This window comes from Pimephales promelas, chromosome 11 (genome assembly GCF_988280905.1).
Source record: "Pimephales promelas chromosome 11, fPimPro1.hap1.1, whole genome shotgun sequence".
Taxonomy (NCBI): Eukaryota; Metazoa; Chordata; class Actinopteri; order Cypriniformes; family Leuciscidae; genus Pimephales; species Pimephales promelas.
In genome coordinates, this window is record NC_142779.1 from 18,372,605 (window position 1) to 18,394,498 (window position 21,894).

The following is a 21,894-nucleotide window of genomic DNA, read 5'->3' on the forward strand; positions in this document are numbered from 1 at the left end:
AATGTGGAAAACAGTTGTACTGCCTAATAATTTTGTGGAAAACACAATACATTTTTATTCTTAGGATTCTTTGATGAATAAAGTGCTTAAAAGAACAGAATTAAATTGAAATAGAAATCTTTTGTAACAGTATAAAATGTAAGTCACTTTGATCCTGAACAGTATTACATTTTGTATTACCAATACCATTTTCACCATGAATTTTCCAGCCATGTGTGATGAATCAAGGACAAAAATGTAAAAAAATAAGTTGTTTTTTTAAGACCATTTCATAGTACTTTTGCGCTCTCAAAATGTAATTTTTCCTTGAATAAATACTGAAAAAAGCTATATATGACTATATTCCAAGGTTTCCCAGGTCCCAGGAAACCATACAGAAACATATGTAAAAAGCAATTTTGTAAATGGGTCATTTTAGTTTGAACTTTTTCACACAACATTTACTTAATGAAAATGTATATAATGTAAATAACCAGCAAGGGATGTGGTCTGGGAACCACATGTTGATTTTCTTGTATTTGTGGTTTACGAATCCCCAGAGCCATTTATTGGGTGCTACGAATGTTTATCAAATGCGCCTGTACGTAACCCATAGCCAATTGTTATGAAATTGTTTAACGCTAAAAGCTGCTCTTATTTCAAAATAAACTTGCGTTATAAACTACTTAGAACAATATCCAAGGCTGCATCTAAAGGTAACTTCGCGTTTGCTGCCATGTTGGATCCATAAAAAAACTGCTTCAGTGTGTCGGATAGACGTCGTCATCGTCTTGCTGCTCCCTCCCCATTCTGTGATTGGTCTTCTCAAAAATCGGTCAAAAATCCATGAAATCCAGGCTGCCTAGCAGCATGAATAAAATTGCGCTGCACAAAGGTAGCATGGGGAAACCCAGGCTAAGTAAGGGTAGTAAAGAAGTGAGCCTCTTCTCACCTCTACAGGGGGCGACGATTTCTTCTTTCTTGTCCATGTGGTCTTTGTGGCACTTGATATGGCATCGTCTGCATTCCAAAGCTGGAGGTGGTTTGAACATGTTCCACAGGGGTTTGGTACAGGCTTCACAGTTAGTGGGAAAGTGGTACAGGGTAGGGATGAACTCATGACCCTTATGGCAAATGTAGCTGGACTTGTCCCCAGGAAGAGGTTCCTCTTGCTCTTTCTTGCTCTCACCCTCATTAGCATACAAGATCTGGAGGAACCAATGACAAGAGATAGTCGTCACCCTTATGCCTTGTGGCTTATCTTATACAACTTCAACAGGTTTCAAGATTAAAGAAACCTTGATACCCTGCCTGTGATATCTGTGGTGTGCCATTATACCTGAAATATTCTGGGGATCTCTTTGGCGTCAGCTCGATAAACGTCCGTCTGAGTTACCGAACGCACATGGAAAAGTTTACTGAAGAAAACCAGAGAAATTAAGATAAAGAAAAGAAGACAGAGGACACAAGTCAGTCAAAATGATACAGGATAAGACTGAGACAAGCTTATTTGATTTAAAGAAATGGATTTGAAGGGTGAAAGGACTCACTCTATGTCCAACACCATGTAAGGATTGGAAAGCTCTTTGTCCTGCTCGCTGTTGTAGAAGAGAATCTTCTTGCTGCTCACCACAACATACTAGAGGAGAGAGAAGAAACAAAAGACTCACTGAATCCTGCATGATGGGGTTGGATGGGATTTCAGATGTAGAAGTATCATGGAACTGAACTGCAGTCTAACACTGCAGCTCTAGTGGTTTAGTCTTGTTCACAAAGTCATTTGAGGTTTAGTCCTAGCTATTAGTATTTGTCATGTGGTTGCAGACAACATGAAATTGGTTAATTATTCAAATAAAATGTGTTTATTTTATTCACTCACTATTATTCAGTTTTCACTATTTAAAAAAAAGTAAGCACTGATTACTTAATTGATTGGTCCATTTTGAAGTCAGGGTTCCTGCTCATTTTCCAGGTTCAAATTCCCAAACCTCTCTGTTGACTTTTCAGACCATATTTAAGAACACATTTTTCAGCATTATATTTTGTATATAAAACAGTCAACACTAAATAGTTTTTTTTTTTCATTGGTTTTCATAAAGTGATAACATGCACTTAAATGTTGAGAAGAAACATTAAATGCTTTAAAACCTGCGTTTATTCACCTCCGATACATCGGTTTGATACTGCAGTGTGTGGGTTGAGTGGCACACACACATTGGTTTAAAAGAGACCCATTTATAATAAAGACAAACAGTTTTGCACAATGAAATTGTGTGCCTTGAATCAGTTGTGTTCGACAATCACTAAACTTGTGTAATGATAACGCTCCGCTTCTACAACACATTTATTTTTAGAAATTCTTAACATACTGCGTAGGAACCCTGTTAATAGCATTTTTTAGCATCATAGCATTCATAGCTATTTGCTTGCTTTAAAAATGCAATATGCTTATCTAAAAACGTACCTTCTTTTCCCACCCAAAGCGTTTGGTGTTGTTCCTTACTGGTATAGACAGCCAACCCTCCAGTCTGATCTCTGCACAACAGAGAGGAAGACATGTATAATAAAACAGAGCAGCTTTATAAAAATACTCCAGAGAAAAGCCTGCCATGATGGCCAGTCAAGTCTTAAGAGGTCAAAAGGTCATGCACTGAATGCCATGCAGGTCACCTTCGGGCTCAGGCTCTGCAGTGAAGTGAAGGGTGAAAGTTGAACTGAATATCGGAGTAATACTAAGCAGAAAACAAGGGACGGTGACAGAAAAATGTGGAGAAAAACAAAAAGAGCAATGTAAATAAAATAAAAAGCTATGAAAGAATAGAGAGGGACAACAGAATGAAAAGAAGTTTGGAAAAGACCTCAACAGTACCTGGTAGTGACTCGTCAGTGTCCATGTCTGGGCCGCTGCTCATACTGGCCGAGTCGAGCGACTGGACGTTGAGAGAGTTCAACAGGCCACGAAGCTGCTCGATATCACTGTCTTTACTGTCGAGAGCCATCTGCAGCTCGACACGCACCTGAGACTCTTCCGCCCATTGCTGCAGAAATAAAAGAAGAGTAAGAAACGAGTATTCTGGCTGCCTGTGGAGCATTCTTCGGACACTGAATAGTGCTCATACTGCTTGCATGTCGTTGATTTCTCTCTGGTATTTGATGATGGTGCTGTTGAGTTTCTCCCTCTCAGAACGAAGCTCCAGCTGCAACTTCCTGTTTTCTTTCTCCTTCCTCCTCACGTCTGTATCATTTCCACGGCGACTGCCTCCACCTCTGACCTCCTTTCTGTTCATGATCTCTGCCAGCTTGTTCACCGCCTGATAGATAGAAAAGAGCCAACAGAAAAGAGGAAAAATAAGTATCTGACTCAAATTGAATTTGATTTGTTCATTTGCTCAAAGGAAACTGTCAGAACCGGTAGTGTTTTTGAAAAAATACCGGAACAGTTTCGGTTCTGAAAACGGTTCTGGTGCGATATGTGGGCAAAGTGCTGGGAGTAACGTTAGATTATCCTTTGCGGAAGTTGCGGTTTGCTCCCACACACGCTGCATTTGCTGCATGTATACAATGAGCGAGTGCATCATGAATGCCTTTTTTCAAATCTTGTTTTTGTCTTATCTTGAATCACTAGGTTAAGCCTGTAATAAGCGTTAATACTCGGACTTCTTGTTTAGAATGGCCGGCGGATCACAGCCGCTGAGGAGTAGCCCAATGCCTGCGTGACTCGTCATGGACATAAACAGAGAAAAGTAGCTCTGGTAACAATTTTCTTCCGCAAGACGCATGGAGTTCTGTTTATTAACTGCTAGAGTGCCGATTTATCCAGTAATGAAAAGTAAAGTCTTTATGAATCAATCATTCAAACTTTTTTAAAAGATAATCATTTCTATACACATTTTACATGTGTGTTCAAGCATATTCTACCCCTTCTGAGAGGGCATTCTTCACTGTTGGAGACAGTGGAGGTCCTAAATTATTCTAGAGAATGCAGAATTTTTTTTTCCTTCAGATTTTTTTTTGTGCAAAAATTTCTTAACAATATGTTGAATTTGTTTACATTACCAGTCTGTTAAACTCATTTGTCAAGTACTATAGGAAATAAACACAAAAAGGATTGAGGATTTTACTAATATTTTTTTTTTAATGAATGGGAACTGGAACCAGAACCGGAATCGTTTGGCGGAACCGGAAAATTTCTCACGATTCCCAACCCTAGTCATGGTGTACCTGTGTTTTGAGAGTTCTCTCTGACTGCAGCTGTTTCTCAAGGGCCAGTTTCACTTGAGTGATGGACTGCTCTTCATTCTTCAGATTCTGCAGGTCTGAAAATCAAGTTTTTACAGTTACAGTGATATCCCCAAAAGCTATCTATCCTGAGTTTGCTAAGGATGATGAGGGTCAATGTTTTTTTTCTAGGCTGTAAAAAGTTCCACACAAATGTGTAGAAAAATTTGGTATGTGCAGTGAATATCTTAAATATGCTACTGAAACTGTGGAAATGTTAAATTACTCCTATGTGAACAGCTCTGAAAATGTAAAAAATAGAATTATAAATTATTATATAGTATACATAGATGTCAACATATTCTGCCACTTACAGTCTTGTGCCTCCTTTAGCTTGTTGTTGAGCTCTTCCTTCTCATTGGCCAGGTTTGCGACATCATTTGTCAATGTGCGATTAGCTTCCTCTAACTGTATAGAGATGGGACAATTAAACCCAACAAGTTCCTCAACTCTGTGAATGGCTTATAGCTGAAATGCAGTGTAACTCACAGAGGTGATGGTGGTGTCTTTTTCAGCGAGCTCCTGTCTGTGTCTGGCCATCATCTCTTTGATCTCCAGCTCTTTCATGATCTTCTCCTTCTCCAGGTCGGAATACTGTTCCTCCGCAATGGAGCGTGCCAGTTGCTCGGAGTCAGCTTTCGTTAGTGTGATCTCCAACTGGGCCGCAAGAGAATCCCTGAAAAAGGGACAACAGAAGAAAAGGTACATAGAAATTAAACTAACATACACTTTAGTCTTTAAATTAGCAGTGTGACAAAAAGGTTATGTTTTCTGGCATTTTGACCCAGAAATGTTATATACATATGGTTTAACCATATTGTAATGCATATTATTTTTTGTTATAATTATTCAGTAGATTTAAAAACTTGTTTTGTACACTAGGCTGTGATTGTTCTGCTCGTAATTGGATATAAATCTCACCTTTCCTCCTGTAACTCCTGGAGATTCTGCTGCATGTCTTTATAGAGTTTATTTTTCTCCTCACACTCTTCCTTCAGCTCCCGCACCTGTGTCTTATACAGCGTCTACACACACACACACACACGTTAGGTTTCAATGTTTTATGTGAATTTTCCATACACATAATGATTTTTATATTGGACAAACTCCCCTAATCCCTAAATAACCATTGCAGAAAATTATCTGCATTTGTACATTTTCAAAAAGCATGATCCTATTTGATTTAAGCTCTTTTAGTCCTGGGGACCAAAACGATCGCCACACACACACAAAATCACCACTCACACACTCAATCTTGTTAGACCTTGGAGTATTAGATTTACTCTGCAAGGGAGAGAGTTTAGACTTCTTACGGAGAAATACTGCTCTGCCTCCAACTGATCCTGCAGTTCCTTCATCTGTCCATCTGAATCCTGACGCTCCCTAGAAACACACACAGAAAATTATCCAATATTTAAATGATTTAAATATATTTGTTTATACCAGCCACCAGCTATTAAGATGTGTCTTTGTGTGCACAATAAGTTCATATGCATGTGTGTTGCATACTTGCGCAGCTCCATGTTTTGTTTTTCCAGGCTGCGTTTGATTTCCAGCAGGTGGTTGATCTCCTGTTTGAGCTGTTTCTCTGATGTTCGGAGGGTGCTGAGCTGCTGGTTTTGAACCTTCAGGTCATTCTGAGTCAAAGTGCGTTTCTGAACTTCTTGCTCAATCTTCAGACTAAAATTCTTCACCTAGACAAAGAGAATATGTTAGATCTGTGTACTTTATTCCTGTGATGACAAGTAGCCATTACTTAACTTTTGTGTGTCACATGATTCTTCAGAAATCATTCTAATATGCTGATTTGTTGCTCAAGAAATTCTTATTACCTTAATTTTTTTTTTAAACCATTCAGGATTATTTGATGAATAGAAAGTTCAGAATAACAGCATTTATTTGAAATAGAAGTATCCTGTAAAATTATAAATGTCTTTACTTTCACTTTTGACCAATCTTCGAAAAACGAATCTTAATAAATGGAAAATAATAGACATTTATGGCCAGTCAATTTTCTTAATTAACCGGCCATTGGCAGGGGTAGCAAAAATACATAAATCCACTGCAGTACCTCTTCTGTGAGTCTCTCTTTATGTCGCCGCAGTTCCTCTAGTTTCTGCAGTGACTGTTTATAATCACAGTCAAGCATGGAGTTCTTCTTCTCCAGTTCTAACACCCTGTTCTCCACACGCAGTTTAGAGGAACGTTCCTCCTGCAGCTTTTGTTCCAGGTCTAGATGAACACACAAAAACAGACATGTTAACAAGCAACAAAATCCTGTAATGTTTACGAAAACCAGTAATACATCCTTTAATCAATTCTCCAATGTATGTCTGGTCTTGTCTCCCTTAATCTAAACCAACAAGCTTTTCACTGCACCCTCAGTTCAAGTTCAAGCACTATTCTTAAAATGAAATCAAAATTGTTATGTGGCTTTTAGTCCATTTCTGTTCGTTTCAAGTAGCGTCTTTAATTTGTGTAAACTCCCTGTTTTAATAAGGAAATACACCAATAGGAAATAATCTACATTCAAAATTTGTTTCATAGGATCACTAAGCTCTCCTACCCTTCACAGCCTCAGATTTTGCTCCTTCAATGGACTCGCTGATCTTGCTCTTGTCGGCAAGTCGAGCTTTTGTGGCCTTGTGTGCCGCCTCCTCCTGCTCCAAACTCTGCTGCAACACCTTCAGCTTATAGGTCATGTCAATCTGGTTATTGCTCTTCTCCTATTGGGCATACACACAGACAGATATTAGAAGAGGGGCTGACCATAAAATGCTATAATACGAGAGAAAACACCAGTACATGAACTTTATAGCCTTCTAGTGAATGCTGGGAATAAAGAAGGTATAAATGATGTTTGAATCCACAAAAAAAGTACAAAAAAGTATTTGTTTACCTTCTCCAGGTCTGTTAACTTCTCCTGAAGCTGCCTCTTCTCTGTCTCAGCTTTAGATAGGGCTTGTCTCACCTGTTTTACTTCCTCCTCCAAACCAGAGATTCGTGCTACGAATAAGAGATGGAATGTAAATGAACACTGTTGCGTGTGAATTAAGATGATACTTCCAGAAGAAGGGATCCACACTTACCCAGTAGATCAGAGATAGTCTCAGAGCCCTGGGTGTGCTCTCGTTTCTCTGAGTCCAGCGCTGCCTGCAGGCTGATGTTCTCTCTCTCCAGCGTGAGCTTGCTGTTCTCCAGCATGCAGCACTTGTCCTGCAGTTCTCTTGCATGAGCGTCCAGCTGCTGCAGCTGTTTGGAGCTCTCTGTCTGAGCTTTACGCAGCCGTGCAGCCGCATCAGATTCTGCCCGCAGTAACGCATTCGCCTCATCCAGCTGCCAGAGAGAGAGAGAGAGACACGGGTTTGTCATAGAGAAATGACAGTATAGTACTAGGACTATTCTTTTACTTTATAACACATGAGAAAGACAAATAGCAACAGGTTTCTTCAGGAAAACAGACCCATAATTCTGGGAACTTTACTTTTAAGAAAGTTGCTTTTAACAGACACTGTATTCCAAATGACACAAAATAATAAAATATTGACATAAATCTTTTGTGAATCAAATCTTGACTGAATTACTTGTCATTCAAAAAATAAATAAAATACCAAACAAACTAATATTCAATATACAATATTCATGCATAAAAAAATATTTTAAAATGTCATTTATTCCTGTCATGTCAAAACTGAATTTTCAGCATCATTACTCTAGCTTTCAGTGTCACATGATCCTTCAAAAATCATTCTAATATGCTGATTTGCTGTTAAAAAACCTTTCCTCATTATTATCAATGTTGAAAACAGTTGTACTGCTTAAAAGTTTTTGAGGAAAACCATTACTGAATAGATTTATCAATTTAATACATCTTTGTTCAATAACAGTATTACGCACTAATTTCTTAAAAAAAAACGGTAGCATGTTTAATATATAATGTATACGAGTCAAAATTGGCTAAGGGTTAGTAATCGAACAACAGTTAAAAAGTGATTTAAAAAAAAAACCAGGATCTGCATTTCCATGGGTTTAAATAAAATGTTATGAGAGAATAAAAGCAACTTCAAAACCACTTCTTTCTTGGTAAATAATAAATAAAATAAAATGTTTGCTTGATTTTCAAAAAAGTCAATGAATTTGCGACAGCTAAAATGTAACATTTTTGACAAGCCAAACATTTTCTCTTGAGTAACATGTAATTTGTTCATTTTTACAAATTACATGTAATTTGTTCAAAATAAACTTCATTCAGTAAAATAATTACATGGAACTTCACAAAAAGCAATTAGAACATCTCCAGCACATTTTATAATTACCCAAAACACAAGCATAGTTCACCCCTCACGCACATTATCACGTCCGTCAAAATCTTTGTCTGGCTGTCGGTTGGAATATTAAAACTAACATAACACACTCGTGGGCAGCAATCACTTCACTGAATACTTGCCGTCTAAGAAATAATTATTACCTTACGATCCATCTGTTTTCAAATCCACATCATTTGAATATCACGACATCGATGTCTGTCAAAAAAATAACGTGCACAATACATGGTAGTATTTACGAGAAGCAGAGGTCCAGGGAGCACACGCATTTCCTGGAAAACCCACACTACCGGATGTTTTGAATGCGTTATCACTTTCCGAGAAGAGGGTGAAAATGGCAGCCTGACCGGCTTCAACATGCTGTCTGTCAGAGATGATAACGTACCCAATACATAATACATAAATTGACTTTCATAAGCAATGATTTGGAAAGTTTGATCATTATCTTCTCAGGTTAAGGCAATCATTTTTCCATGATTTGTTACATTTGTCATGACACTGCTGGTTGCGAAGAGATTTACACACAGCTTATAACACTTTAACAAATGAAGCCACTTTGATCATCTTCAAAAAATGTTTATATGCTCTTGAATTATGAACCTGAATGACAGAGATAGCATGTTTTCTGGATGTCCTCAAACCCACAAACCTGTTTCTGCAAATGGATGTTCTTCTCATTGGAGATGTGCGAGTTCTGGTTTTTCTTCTTCATTTCATCCAGCTGATCCCTCAGACCGTTCACTTCATTCTCCAGGCAGCGTTTGCGGTCGGCTTCACTCTCCGCTCTGCGGTGACTCTCTACGCTCTTGTGCTGCAGGAGAGCTTTCTCTCTCTCCAGCTGTCTCAGAGACGTCTCCAACACTTTTCTGCCATTTATCTATAAACACATGTGCAAAGCACCAATGTAATGTAAACATCCACAAACACACAAAAAATAGACTGAGCTTGTCAAAATAGACTGAACCCTGGCAGTTGAACATCCATATCTATATTTGGACCAGAGAACTACATGTATGTCGTGACTGATGCAGTAAGATCACTGTATATTCCTACACACAACTTTGCTGAAGTTCCAGACACGAGACACGCGCTCACCTCTTCATCGAGCTCTTTGGTGATCTTTTCCATGCGGGTGCAGTTGCTTCTGAATTTTTGCTCCAGCTCATCTTTGGCCTGCATTTCAATATTGAGCTGCTCTTCTAGAGAATGAAGTTTCTTCTGGAGCTGAGTGGAAAATAAAGCGATCTTTATTTAATATGTCATCAGTCTCTTAAAATAATAAAAATTACCTAATAAGCTGTGTATTAAGGAGAGAGACTGAACACTTACTGCTAAATTGTCCTGTGTGTAAAAAAATAATAATAATGAAAAGATTAGTTACAACCAAATACACAAGAAGCACTAATCAGTTTAGTCCTGCTTCAAAAAAAAAAAAAAAAGGTTTTTTCCAAGTCTAATATGAAGTTTCTAACCAGAGTCTACTGTATGAGGTAAATCCAGTATATAAAGAACATAAAGCAGTTAAATTAAAATAAACTGATGAAGATAGGAATGAGTCCATGCCGTACCTCTCTCTTAGATACTGGGAGATCATTTTTCATTGCTGAACTGTTAACAGCATTCAACAACCTGCACAAAAACACACCAGATTATCTGTGACAGTTCTTATAGACTGGTTTTGCTTCAGAACATCAAGTGGAGATCCAACACAAACAAACAGTTTAGAGTACAGAATTAACAAAAACAGAAATCTCTTACTGGTCTTCTTTAAAGTAAGTGAACCCCACGAAGGGAAGCTGATTGCCAACAAAGGCTTTGGGTGTAGGAAAGGTCTCCACTTCTCCTTTATCCTCCTCTATTTCGTCAAAATTACTGGTGTCTATGTCACTGCTCAGCTCTGGAACCACAGGGGCTGCAGCTGGGGAGAGAACAGGGAAAAAAATGGTTCTGTGTGTGTGCTTTTAACAGCTGAGGTAAAGGGCGCTAATAGTAGCGATAGCTAACATTGCTCAAACATTAAGATCCCGCTTACAGGCTTGTTTTGGTTTCAGTTTGGTAACACTGGAACAACAAATGTGTATTAAGCACAGCTATTATAGTTATGGAACTTTTTAATTTGTATTCCCTTTTCTAGGTCAGTGTAGTGTGAAATGTGTATGACATGTATTTGAAATTGAATTCTAAAATCTGTGGTAAAGTGGGGGAAGCAGGTGTTTCACTCACTCTCTCTAATGGTGCTGAAGGTCCACTGGTCGTTTCTAAAGAAAGGATTTCTTTTAATTTCTTCTACGCCATTTCGACCCAACCGAATCTCCCTACCAAATTCAAACATCCACAAAAACACAAAAAAGAGAGAACCCTGCCAGTTGAACATCCATACAGACCAGAGAACAACATGTATGTCGATCTGTGCATGTAAAAGGTCACCTGTCAGTTAGGAAGGCACAGATGATGTTTTTGGCTTCTTGAGAGATATCAACGTCATCAGGGAAGTTAAGTGAGTTCTTATGGTCCATAATCTTACTGTAGGTCCCCACCAAAGAATCAGCATAAAACGGTGTATCACCTACGCACACACACATTTATCTCATTTAATAAATCAATACAACAGATTTATCATTAAGACAAAGACACGAATTCCTGACTCACCAACCAACATCTCATAGATAAATACTCCCACCGACCACCAGTCACACTCGCGTCCGTAGTATCCATCCCCTCCCTGAGACTTGAGAACCTCCGGCGAGATGTAATCAGGGGTACCAACCGCAGTGTCACAATGAACCATCCCCGTCTATAATCAATCAACCAATCTATGGGTTAAAGGATGCCATCTATCTATATATATAAACTCTACACAGCAATATAAACAATCTATAATAGTGAATTAGTAGTTAATAATAGTAGAACCTGAGATAATAATAGAAGAAAAAATATTCAACTTCATTTTCTTGTAGTGTTTAGTACTGCTTCTGTACTGTAGATGGCACTGTAATCTCACACAAACAGTTTGTCCAGCATTGGCACTCATGGGCAGGGGCAGAATTCAACAAGGATATTTTTTCGGGGGTGGGGGGGTTTGGTGCTGCCAATAGAAGTGACAGAAATGGCTCAAATATGTAAAATGTGGGACAAACAACATGTCCTTGAAGTGAAATTCATATACTGGTATGTTATATAACATTTGATGTATTTCATAACATTCTATTCTAAGCCCATCTAGTTTGAGTTCAGTGCCCCTGCAGACACAGTAGCTATGAAGTATCTACAGTACCATCTCAGAGGTCATTGTTGTTGAATGAATAGCTAATGTGTAATGCAGTTACATGTAATGTGGTTCATATGTTAAACGACAAAACTTACAACTTAACCGCTAAAGGTGAATAACAAATTCAGCAAACTTAATACAGCATACATATTCAAATATTACTGATAATATACAGAAGAGATCTCAGCAGACTAACAGAACAACCAGACAACGATTTCAAATGTATTCCGTTCATAATAACTAATATAATTATAATGTTCTGCACATTTAAGGCTACTTTTGTGTTCGATGTGGTGGTAGTTTGTGGACAGTGGTTCTGAGGGCTCAACAAACTTTCAAGGGGGCCACAGGATGACTTGAAGTCAATAAATTATTAAGTAAGTTGATAAATTAGTATTAATACATTCAAATAATTAACTCTAAATTAAAATGCTAAAATATATTGGTTACACTACTTCGATAGTCCACTTTAGACATTCTACTAACTATAAGTAAGTCTGCAACTACTTGTCAACTAACGCTCAGAGTATTAGTAGACTGTTAGGTTTGGGTTAGTAGAATAAATTGACATGTTATTTGCAATGTTACTTATAATCAGTAGAGTGTCTGTTGGGTGGGCCATCAAAATAAAGTGTAAGCATATATTAAACCTACACTGTGTAACTCTTTTAGTTTATTCTTAGCTAAAAACACTTAGTTCTTTCAAAAATATATGTGCTCATTAATCTATATTTACTTTGTTCAAGTAATAAAGTATTCTTGTGAGTGTATAATATGGCATTAAAAAAAAAAACGGGTAAGGGGTTCTAATGTCGGTCGCCATGTTGCCCCTCCATCTTTAAAGTACATTAGCCAAAGAGGGACATACCCATTAATTCAAGCTTCGCCTTTCGCATTTACATTTGAGTTAACACTCATGGATGAGGTCGAACTGGAAGCCATGTTAATCTTGGACTACATTGGCCACCGTAGGAGTTAAAACAAAATGGGAATTGAGAGGAACAATAAAACTAATATTCACTGGATGGTCATATACCTTTTCACCGCTAGATGGGGGTAAAAATCACACAGTGTAGCTTTAAAGGGTTTGTTTACCCGAAAAAAAAAAAATCTGTCATTAATTACCCTCATGTCGTTCCAAACCTCTTCAGAACACAAAAGATATTTTTGATGAAATCTGAGAGCTTTCGGTCCCTCCATTGACAGCTACACAAATGACACTTTGACGCTTCAAAAGGTTCATAAAGAGATCGTAAAACTAATCTATATGAATTGAGCCATTTAGTATGGTTTAGTGAAGAGACTCAGCCAATTTATATGAAGAACAGATTCAATTTAGGCTTTTATATTCACATATAAACATTCATCAACTCACACATCAGTTTCTGGTAAACAGAAGCTCAAGCATGTTAGCATGAAGTGCGAGAACCAATGAGGTTAATTCTTGTGTTATGAGCTTCCGCAAGAGGTTTGTTCTCGCACATCAAGCAGACTTGGTTGAGCTTCTGTTCATGTTCGCTGATCAATGTTAACGTGAATAAAAGCCTAAATTCAATCTGTTCATCATTTAAAGCGATAGAGTCTCTTCAGAAAATTTTGACTAATACGCTCAACTCATATGCATTAGCTTTACAATCGCTTTAGGAACATAAATGTCAAAATAATTAATGACTAGGGTTGGGTATCGTTTGAATTTGAACGATTCTGATTCCGATTCCTTGTTTCGATTCCGGTTCCTAACGATTCTCGATTCCGATTCTTTTAAGAGGCAGGGTCAAAAAAGTTTAGCTAACCAACGGTCTTTCGGAAGGAAATAATCCTTTCTGAAGGAAATACTCCTTCTGTCACAAATACTCCTTTTGTCACAAATTTTGCATTTTGCCGCGATTTCGTTATTTTTAGAAAAGTGAAGCCACACTTTGGACCGCCGACGTAAGCTACTCATGTTCGACTCGCGCGGTTATGCCAACACTTCCGGTAGACGCTTCTTCGTTGGTGTTGTTCAGCGGTTTCTTCTTCCGCTCGGCAGACTGTGAATATCGAAACTAGGAATCGAAATTTTAACTTTTGAACGATTCCGGGAAAAACGAAAAGTTAGTCCCGGTTCCAATCGATACTCGATTCTCGATACCCAACCCTATTAATGACAGAATTTTCATGTTTAGGTGAATGATCCCTTTAATTTTAATCAACATACAGTAAACAGCTTTTTAGCCCCAGTATGACCCTAAACCTCTGAAACCACCAGAGGTCTTCCTCATTCAGAGATAAAGGAATGAGAGGTTTTTCTTTGGTGCCTTGAGTTTGGACAAGAACTGGCATGTGCTCAAGGTATTTATCATGCAATTACATCCAGGAGTGAGCTAGAAATCCCTGCGCTCAGGGTGAAATGCTTGGTCAGAAGCTGACCAGAGAGAGCCTGCAGTTTTCACGGAGCCTGTGAACAACAAAACTTTTAGTATTGCAATAACTGGTGAACCCTCACCCCATCCATTTTCATGCAGGTCCCAAAGTCGGCAAGTTTGAGGTGTCCGTTGCGGTCCAGCAGCATGTTGTCTGGTTTGACGTCTCGGTGAATAAAGCCCATAGAATGAATAGCGTCCAAAGCCAACACAACCTCGGCAGTGTAGAACTTTGCCCACTTCTCTGGAACGTCGTATGTGCTGGTGAGATTGACTAGATCTCCTCCTGGCATGTATTCCATTACCATGTAGAGAGAACGGTCATCCTGGAAAGCACAGCACAGCTGAGGAGAAGATGAGAAAGAATCAAGAAAAGAGGAGAAAGGGGAGGAAAAAAGAAAATATGTTTATTTATCTCTGTAGTCTGACATTGTGTAAGTTCACAAGCTAGAGATGCACTGGCATAATATTTGTGGTCCAATAAAAATAGCACATAATTTAACTTTTAACATGTTAACTTGAGCAGCTAGCGAATTAAAAAACAACAACACTTGCATGAAACAAAATAGTTGTTGAATGAAAGCTTAAAATCTGAATGACTCACTGACCCTTAAATAAGAAATTTACTCTTAAAGGGATACTCCACTTTTTTGGAAATAGGTTCATTTTATAACTCCCTCAGAGTTAAACAGTTGAGTTTTACCGTTTTCAGATGTATTCAGCCGATTTACTGATATTTAGAAGAATATCAGTAAACAGACAGATTCTGGTCTCATTGACTTCCATAGTATATTTTTTTCCTACTATGGAAGTCAATGAGACCAGAATCTGTCTGGTTACTGATATTCTTCTAAATATCAGAAAATCGGCTGAATGCATTCGAAAACGGTAAAACTCAACTGTTTAACTCTGAGGAAGTTGTAAAATGAGCCTATTTCCAAAAAAAAGTGGAGTATCCCTTTAAAAAAAAATGTAAAAATGTTTTTGAAAGAAGCCTTCACCATGACTGCTTTTATTTGATTAGAAATACTGTGAAAAGTGCAATGCTGGGGATATTAATACAATTGAAATAACTATTTTTTTATTTTTTAGTTAAAAAATTAACTATTTTAATTTTTTTATTTATTTTAAAATGTATTACTGTGATAGCAAAGCTGAATTCTCTTTATATTACATGATTTATTTCTGAAATATTTCTAATATGCTGATTTGGTGCTCAATAAACATTTATTATTATTATTAGAAATATTTAAAACAGTTTTGTGGAGACCGTAATGCATTTTCTAGGCTTGACTGTCACTTTTAAACAATTAAATGTGTCCTTCCTGAATTAAAGTATAAAAATCTTACAGACTCTAAACTTTAGAATGGTAGTGTACACCCACATTGGATAGTCATGTGATATTTAATGTTTGGAAAGAGCACATTCTTTTTACACATATCAAACCATAGAGAGTATTTGTGTATGAAAAACCCCTGCTGCACATTTAAGGCATGCGTACACACACAGGACAAGTATGTGAGGAGAAAAAAACAAAACAAAACTAATGTCAGCACATCATACCTGTACGACCCATGGGCTGTCGGCAAATGCCATGATGTCACGTTCCTCCCAGAAGAAGGCAGAATCTGAACGTTTGATCATTTCAAACTTACTGAGCACCTTCATTGCGTACACCTTCTGAGAGGCCTTATGCCTAACCTACACAAACACATCATAACAAAAAACACATCACATACCTTCTGTGAGACTTAGGCTAATTCATTGCTAACACACTCATGGACCAACATTTGCAATTTCTGTCAGATCTTGTGCATAGCTCCCAAAATGATTTAAAAATACCACCAATGAACACTCTGTCAGAGGCTGTTTTGCCTTAGACACAGACAGCCACATTTTAAAGCACGGTCCTCTGTTGTTGTGCTTTAGGTTCAGCGCACCCACACAGCCCCTGTCAGACAACTGACAGAGGAGAATACTGGGTAATCATGTTGTTTGTGTTTGCAGGCTTGTTCAGACTCATCCCCACTGCATCTCTCCCCTGACTTTCACAAAACACACACCCAGAGTGACGACACAATACAAAACTACACATGGTCTCTCCATTGTTTATACATCTGACATGTACATATACAATTACATGGGGTCATTTAACAGGAAGCACACTGAACAGTTATACCAAATAGCCTACTGCAAGTGGTTCTCACTTAACACATACATACAGACAGACAATTACACACTACATTTATTTAAATTGTGGAAGCTAATAGATGAAATGATTGTAATTAATATGTGTAGTTAACCATTCAAACCTGCTCATATTTGTCTTAATATGTATATTGTGCTTTCAAAATGAGAATGGATACAGGAGCATATAATGTTCTATTAATGCCACAGAGATTGATTTAAAAGTATGACTTGTGTGCTTTTATACATTTGCTGAGTTTTGATAATTTTATTATATCATAAAAAGACTCTCTAATGTATTTTACCAGGTTACCTGCAGGGTTTACTTTTTATAATCAAATTTAAGGCTTTTAAGACCTGTCCTGCACAAATAAAATTAATAATGTTATGCATAGGAGGACAATGTCTATGGTAACATCCTAAACCATAAAATGACCACAATTTAAACAACTTTATAGCTCAAGAACAGGTTTGGAGAAAAACAAAAAGTTTTATAAAATGATAACACAGCCCTTTAAACAATTCTTTGCATGTATGATTGAATTTTATATATATATACACACACACACACACTCTATATAACCGTAAGGCCTATCAACAAAATTTTCCTCTGATTCCAGAGCTCATGACGATTTGATCGCACCCTCTGACATCATTTTCCGTCATAAAAATATGTCCGCCATTTTGAATTGTCCAAAAAACCTACTTTTTGCGAACTCGTCCTAGATGGTTTGTCCGATTTTCTCCAAAATTGCACCAGATCATCTACAGGCAGTGTCGACAAAAAGTTATGGAATTCAAGTTGATTCGTCAAACCGTTTTTGATAAACGCACAAACAAATTTTACGTAGTGCTTGCGAAAACAGGCTTACTGTACTTTCACACCGCCGCCAACTTGAGCTTCCAAAGCAGGCCGGAAGTCATTCATTTTCAATGGAAGCTGGCTTCTCTCAGCTGCAAGGAGCGTCAAATCCATCGGCGTTGTGTTTTAGGCATTTTGAGCGTCAAAAAAAAGTTGAAAGAAGTTCAACTTTAAGGTAATGAGCTGTGACACGGTTCAGCAGCAAGCAGCGGCAACGCCAGTAACCAATCGGAATATAGACGTCCTTTACACTGGATGATTCCGAAGAAACATACAATGTAAATGTTCGTTTCTACCAAAATATTAGTTCCAAGAAAATGGAAGAGAAGCCAATAATCGCCGTTGCTGGGCTGTCTGGTTTCCTATCAGTTATGGCATGACGTTGTTTGCTTATAGACCGCATGAGCGCAACTTTTATTTGAAATATTTACGAATACTCGTTTTAAAGCGGGAATGCAATTAATTTGCTCATGGTGACAACGATTTGGCCGCAATTAATAATAATAATAGCTAACTATATTTTTCCCGACCAAATGTGACCAAACCGGTTATAAAAACGCTGTCATTATAAAAGGTTCCTTTCTTTATCTATTGCTTGTTTTTTCTGTTTATTACATTTTATGTTGTGACACTTCTATTCTCCCTGCAACGTCGTTCAAAGCGTCCAAAACGTCAACAAGTTTCCCCGTACTGTTTGACAAGCGTCCCTGACAGAGCGGCCAGAGCTTCTTTGACGCTCAAGTCGGCGGCGGTGTGAACGTACAGTTAAGGCTGTCTCCACCACCTACTGGTCCCGAGATACGACATTGTTTTGCTCATAACTTCTGAACGGTTTGTCCAAATATCATAGTGGTCTCGTTAGATTCAGGGCATCATGCCGGGTGACTGATATCGAATTTTCCCAGATCGACCGTTTTGGCTGTCGGCCTTTTTAAATTATGTACTAAAATGCTGTATTTTTTGAACACATGAACTAATTGTTACGAAACTCGGTATGGGTCATCAGAACGATTCCCTGACGGAGACTGAGAAGTTTCGAAACAGTACCACCTAATGGTAAAATTTAATTTTAAAATGCTTATAACTCTGGGTGTGGTTGACTTATTTTCACAGGAGTCCCATCTCATTGGGTTCCTGAATCATTGCCGAGTCCACAGATACAGTAGATGCTAGGTTTCATTTTATGGTTTGTGTAGTATTGTGATTTAGCGATTAAAAAAACAGTTGCCAATATCTTTAAAACCGTTATTTTTTTAGATTTAGACCGTTAGATTTTGCCTCTTGGTGGTGCTAAAATAGAACAAAACATGAAATTCCCATTGACTTCAATACAGATTTGTGACATAAAATGCTGTACTTAGCAAATGCTTTCCCAGGTCGTTTGTCTAATTTTCACCAAATTCGAATCGTATCATCTCTAGACTGTGCTGAATAAAAGTTATGGATTTTGTGTTGATAGACGAAACCGGTTTCTTATATTGCAGCAGCATATTTAAGGAATGTGTCCAAAAGGACTATACAAGCTTTATATCTGCAATGCCTTGACATATTGACACCAAACTTTGTATGTGTCATTGTCACCTCACTTTGACCACACCACATCAATTTCGGAACTGCGCCAGCTACTAGTCGAAAGTTATAATCCATTAAATCATACTTTTTGTTATGATTTTTCAGCCATTTTACCAAAATTTTCTAAAAATGTCTTTAATTGCTCCTTTCTGCAGTTGATCTGCCACTCCCACCCATGATGGCATTTGTTGCCGCTTCTTGCGCTTGGCCCCGTTAATGACTGCTTGCAGCTCTACTTTATCCTTTATGGGCCCTGTTGCAGTCTCTTTTTTTCTGAAGCCACTCCGAAGTCTTTTGCATTTTACAACAGGTGAATCTTCAGTTGTCACTGGTGATTATCATTTGAACATTTCTGGATCCGCCATCAAATTGATCAGTTTAATTATATCAAGTGCTGTGAGAAAAGGCTATAAATCTCCACCCCCAACATCCTCACACGCAATATAGCCTACTAGCCATGACTCCTTTATGTGTACAGAAATGACGTAATGATGCAAAGACATGCTCGAATTTCCTGTGGAAATCCACCAGTACCACTGGAATAAAAAAAACGTGATGTTTTGATTAAACATTTTTTAAACAATTGTCATTGAGTATTTATAAAATAACAATGAAAAAACATCACAAATAAATAAAACTATAATAATAATACAATTCTTTGAAAATTAAGTGATTTTTTAACTGCAAAAAGTGAAGAGCTCTGTCCTAGTCTATAGTAAGTAACAGTCACAATCGCGCACCTGACCACACCACACGCTGCAAAAAATATAACTGCTATCTGCCACATAATGAAAAATCCCAACAAAAGCTCTCGTTTATACAGGCTTTATATTCTTCTTTACTTTCAAAGCTATGGGTTAACTTTAGTCCTGACGATCAAGGCGTTTTAAACTACACACAAAAAACCCAAATAACTTAAAAACAATCCTATTAATAGGCTGTAGGACCGCATATAGGTTTATTTTCGTTTTGTTGCATTATTTAGGCTATTTTCAAATGCGTCAAGTGTACAAATAAAAACGAAAACATTAAGAAAACACAATCTATTGAGTCAGCATGATATAGCCGTTAAAAGGCTGCTCACGTCTTTTGCGCGCTCAAGTTCGATTTCAAATGTAGGCGCGCGACTTGCGCGCTCATAATGGAGCAACGCGATCGCCTCCCTCAACAGTCTTGTCGTCTTTGTTTTAAAATGCAGCCAGACAAAAGATTTAGATTTCCTGGACATTTTGTCGACTAAAGCCAAAACAAGCAGTGTTGTAACTGAATGAATACAGCATCCCTTACCGAGCGCGAGCAGCAGCGCAGCCGGCCACAGGTGCGGTTCCCGAGTGCATTATGTGTGTGCGCTAAACTGTGGCGCAGTTACAAAAATAGCCTAAATTAAAGCATTTTAAAGTTGGGGACAAAGCTTAGGCTAATTATATTTAGAACACAGTAATAAAAAACTGCTTATAAATGAATAACTATCAAGGAGTAAATCATTGAAAAATTATTTCTATTGGTAAAAAAAAAAAAAAAATGCAAATGGTCGACCAATAAGAATGTCAGTCGACCAAGACGGCATCGACCGATTAGTCGACTAAACGACTAAAGTTGACAGCCCAAAAGCTAAGGCAAGCAGATAGTTTTGAACACTGGCTGGTTATGTACTTGCTCAAAAAAATTATTTTGGATAATTTTTAACCCCAAAAATTTACGGACTGCAGCTTTTAAAACATTTAACATATTTATTCTTGTAAGTTATCTTAAAAAAAAAACCCCAGAAGAACCACGTGAACCGGAAGTTGTGACGTTTTTTCTTAGAGAAACAGAATATTGAAGGGGAAAAATATAGGCCGTGGTGTGTTTTTTTCCCCCCGCTAGGAACTGATTGGATCTAGAAAAGTGGGCGTTCCATTCAGCTCGCTGTCAAAGCTCACAGGAGATCATTGGAGGGGATGTTCAAACTGACGCCATCAGAGAAGGAAGGCCATTCCAGGGAAGTACATTTTCAGATTTTGATCAAAGATTATAAGACAAAAAAAATTTGTTTTTTTGGTGTGTGAATCAACTTGCACAGATGAATTGTTCACCACAAGACAACTAACAAAACACTAACAAAGTAAATAGGGTAAATTTTGATTTAATATCAACACTTTTGAATGTACATACATATTATCCTGAAATTATCTCACACAAACACACTCACCAACTGGACTTCTCCGAATGCTCCTCTACCGATCACCTTCACTCGGTCAAAATCCTCTGGCTTCATCTGCAGCTCTCTTGTTTGGGCCATGACCTTCTCATCTGTACACAAAACACATCAAAATCACATTTCCTTGGTCATGTCATGATTAAAAAACTAGAATTTGTGTGATCTATCGGTTCTGTAAATGGTAATGATAGTTAAACATTTTAAACCTGAAGTGTTTTCAAATATTTATGAGTAAATTCTGTGTACTGTACTTCTCATTTGCTATCATTAAATTATACTAAATTATATTATCTGATACATAAACACATTTGATTTATAATCGGCCAAATTCCATAATGGTTTCTAGATATAGCAATTGGCAACTGAAAAACCCAGAATGTTTCACCACTACTTAAAGCTACACTGTGTAACTCTTTTAGTTTATTCTTAGCTAAAAACACTTAGTTCTTTCAAAAATATATGTGCTCATTAAAGTATATTAACTTTGTTCAAGTAATAAAGTATTCTCGTGTGTGTATAATATGCCATTGAAAATACATACGGGTAAGGGGTTCTAATGTCGGTCGCCATGTTGCCCCTCCATCTTGAAAGTACATTAGCCAAAGAGGGACATACCCGTTAATTCAAGCTTCGCCTTTCGCGTTTACGTTTGAGTTAACAATCAAGGACGTGGTCAAACTGGAAGCCATGTTAATCTTGGACTACATTGGCCACCGTAGGAGTTAAAACGAAATCGGAATTGAGAGGAACAGAAACTAATATTCACTGGATGACCATATACCTTTTCACCGCTAGATGGGGGTAAAAATCACACAGTGTA

At 37.7% G+C, this 21,894-nt stretch overlaps 1 protein-coding gene across 4 annotated transcripts in view; it reads right to left on the bottom strand.

Annotated features, from left to right (window-relative positions):
- The window catches only part of rock2a (rho-associated, coiled-coil containing protein kinase 2a), a 69,426-nt gene that overhangs the window by 8,254 nt on the left and 39,278 nt on the right, over positions 1 to 21,894 (bottom strand). For all 4 annotated transcript variants that reach the window (XM_039671823.2, XM_089117138.1, XM_039671822.2 and 1 more), the window contains exons 3-29: positions 21,066 to 21,166; positions 15,817 to 15,954; positions 14,336 to 14,596; positions 11,232 to 11,376; positions 11,010 to 11,148; positions 10,806 to 10,897; positions 10,341 to 10,500; positions 10,151 to 10,211; positions 9,912 to 9,923; positions 9,678 to 9,806; positions 9,232 to 9,459; positions 7,347 to 7,593; positions 7,157 to 7,263; positions 6,824 to 6,983; positions 6,329 to 6,489; positions 5,767 to 5,951; positions 5,571 to 5,640; positions 5,179 to 5,282; positions 4,747 to 4,933; positions 4,572 to 4,665; positions 4,201 to 4,295; positions 3,099 to 3,290; positions 2,849 to 3,017; positions 2,444 to 2,514; positions 1,530 to 1,618; positions 1,319 to 1,397; positions 932 to 1,187 (exon numbers count right to left, since the gene is read on the bottom strand). In XM_039671823.2, the coding sequence (XP_039527757.2) occupies positions 932 to 1,187; positions 1,319 to 1,397; positions 1,530 to 1,618; positions 2,444 to 2,514; positions 2,849 to 3,017; positions 3,099 to 3,290; positions 4,201 to 4,295; positions 4,572 to 4,665; positions 4,747 to 4,933; positions 5,179 to 5,282; positions 5,571 to 5,640; positions 5,767 to 5,951; positions 6,329 to 6,489; positions 6,824 to 6,983; positions 7,157 to 7,263; positions 7,347 to 7,593; positions 9,232 to 9,459; positions 9,678 to 9,806; positions 9,912 to 9,923; positions 10,151 to 10,211; positions 10,341 to 10,500; positions 10,806 to 10,897; positions 11,010 to 11,148; positions 11,232 to 11,376; positions 14,336 to 14,596; positions 15,817 to 15,954; positions 21,066 to 21,166 (3,732 nt within the window). The remainder of the gene's footprint in view (positions 1 to 931; positions 1,188 to 1,318; positions 1,398 to 1,529; positions 1,619 to 2,443; positions 2,515 to 2,848; positions 3,018 to 3,098; positions 3,291 to 4,200; positions 4,296 to 4,571; positions 4,666 to 4,746; positions 4,934 to 5,178; positions 5,283 to 5,570; positions 5,641 to 5,766; positions 5,952 to 6,328; positions 6,490 to 6,823; positions 6,984 to 7,156; positions 7,264 to 7,346; positions 7,594 to 9,231; positions 9,460 to 9,677; positions 9,807 to 9,911; positions 9,924 to 10,150; positions 10,212 to 10,340; positions 10,501 to 10,805; positions 10,898 to 11,009; positions 11,149 to 11,231; positions 11,377 to 14,335; positions 14,597 to 15,816; positions 15,955 to 21,065; positions 21,167 to 21,894) is intronic.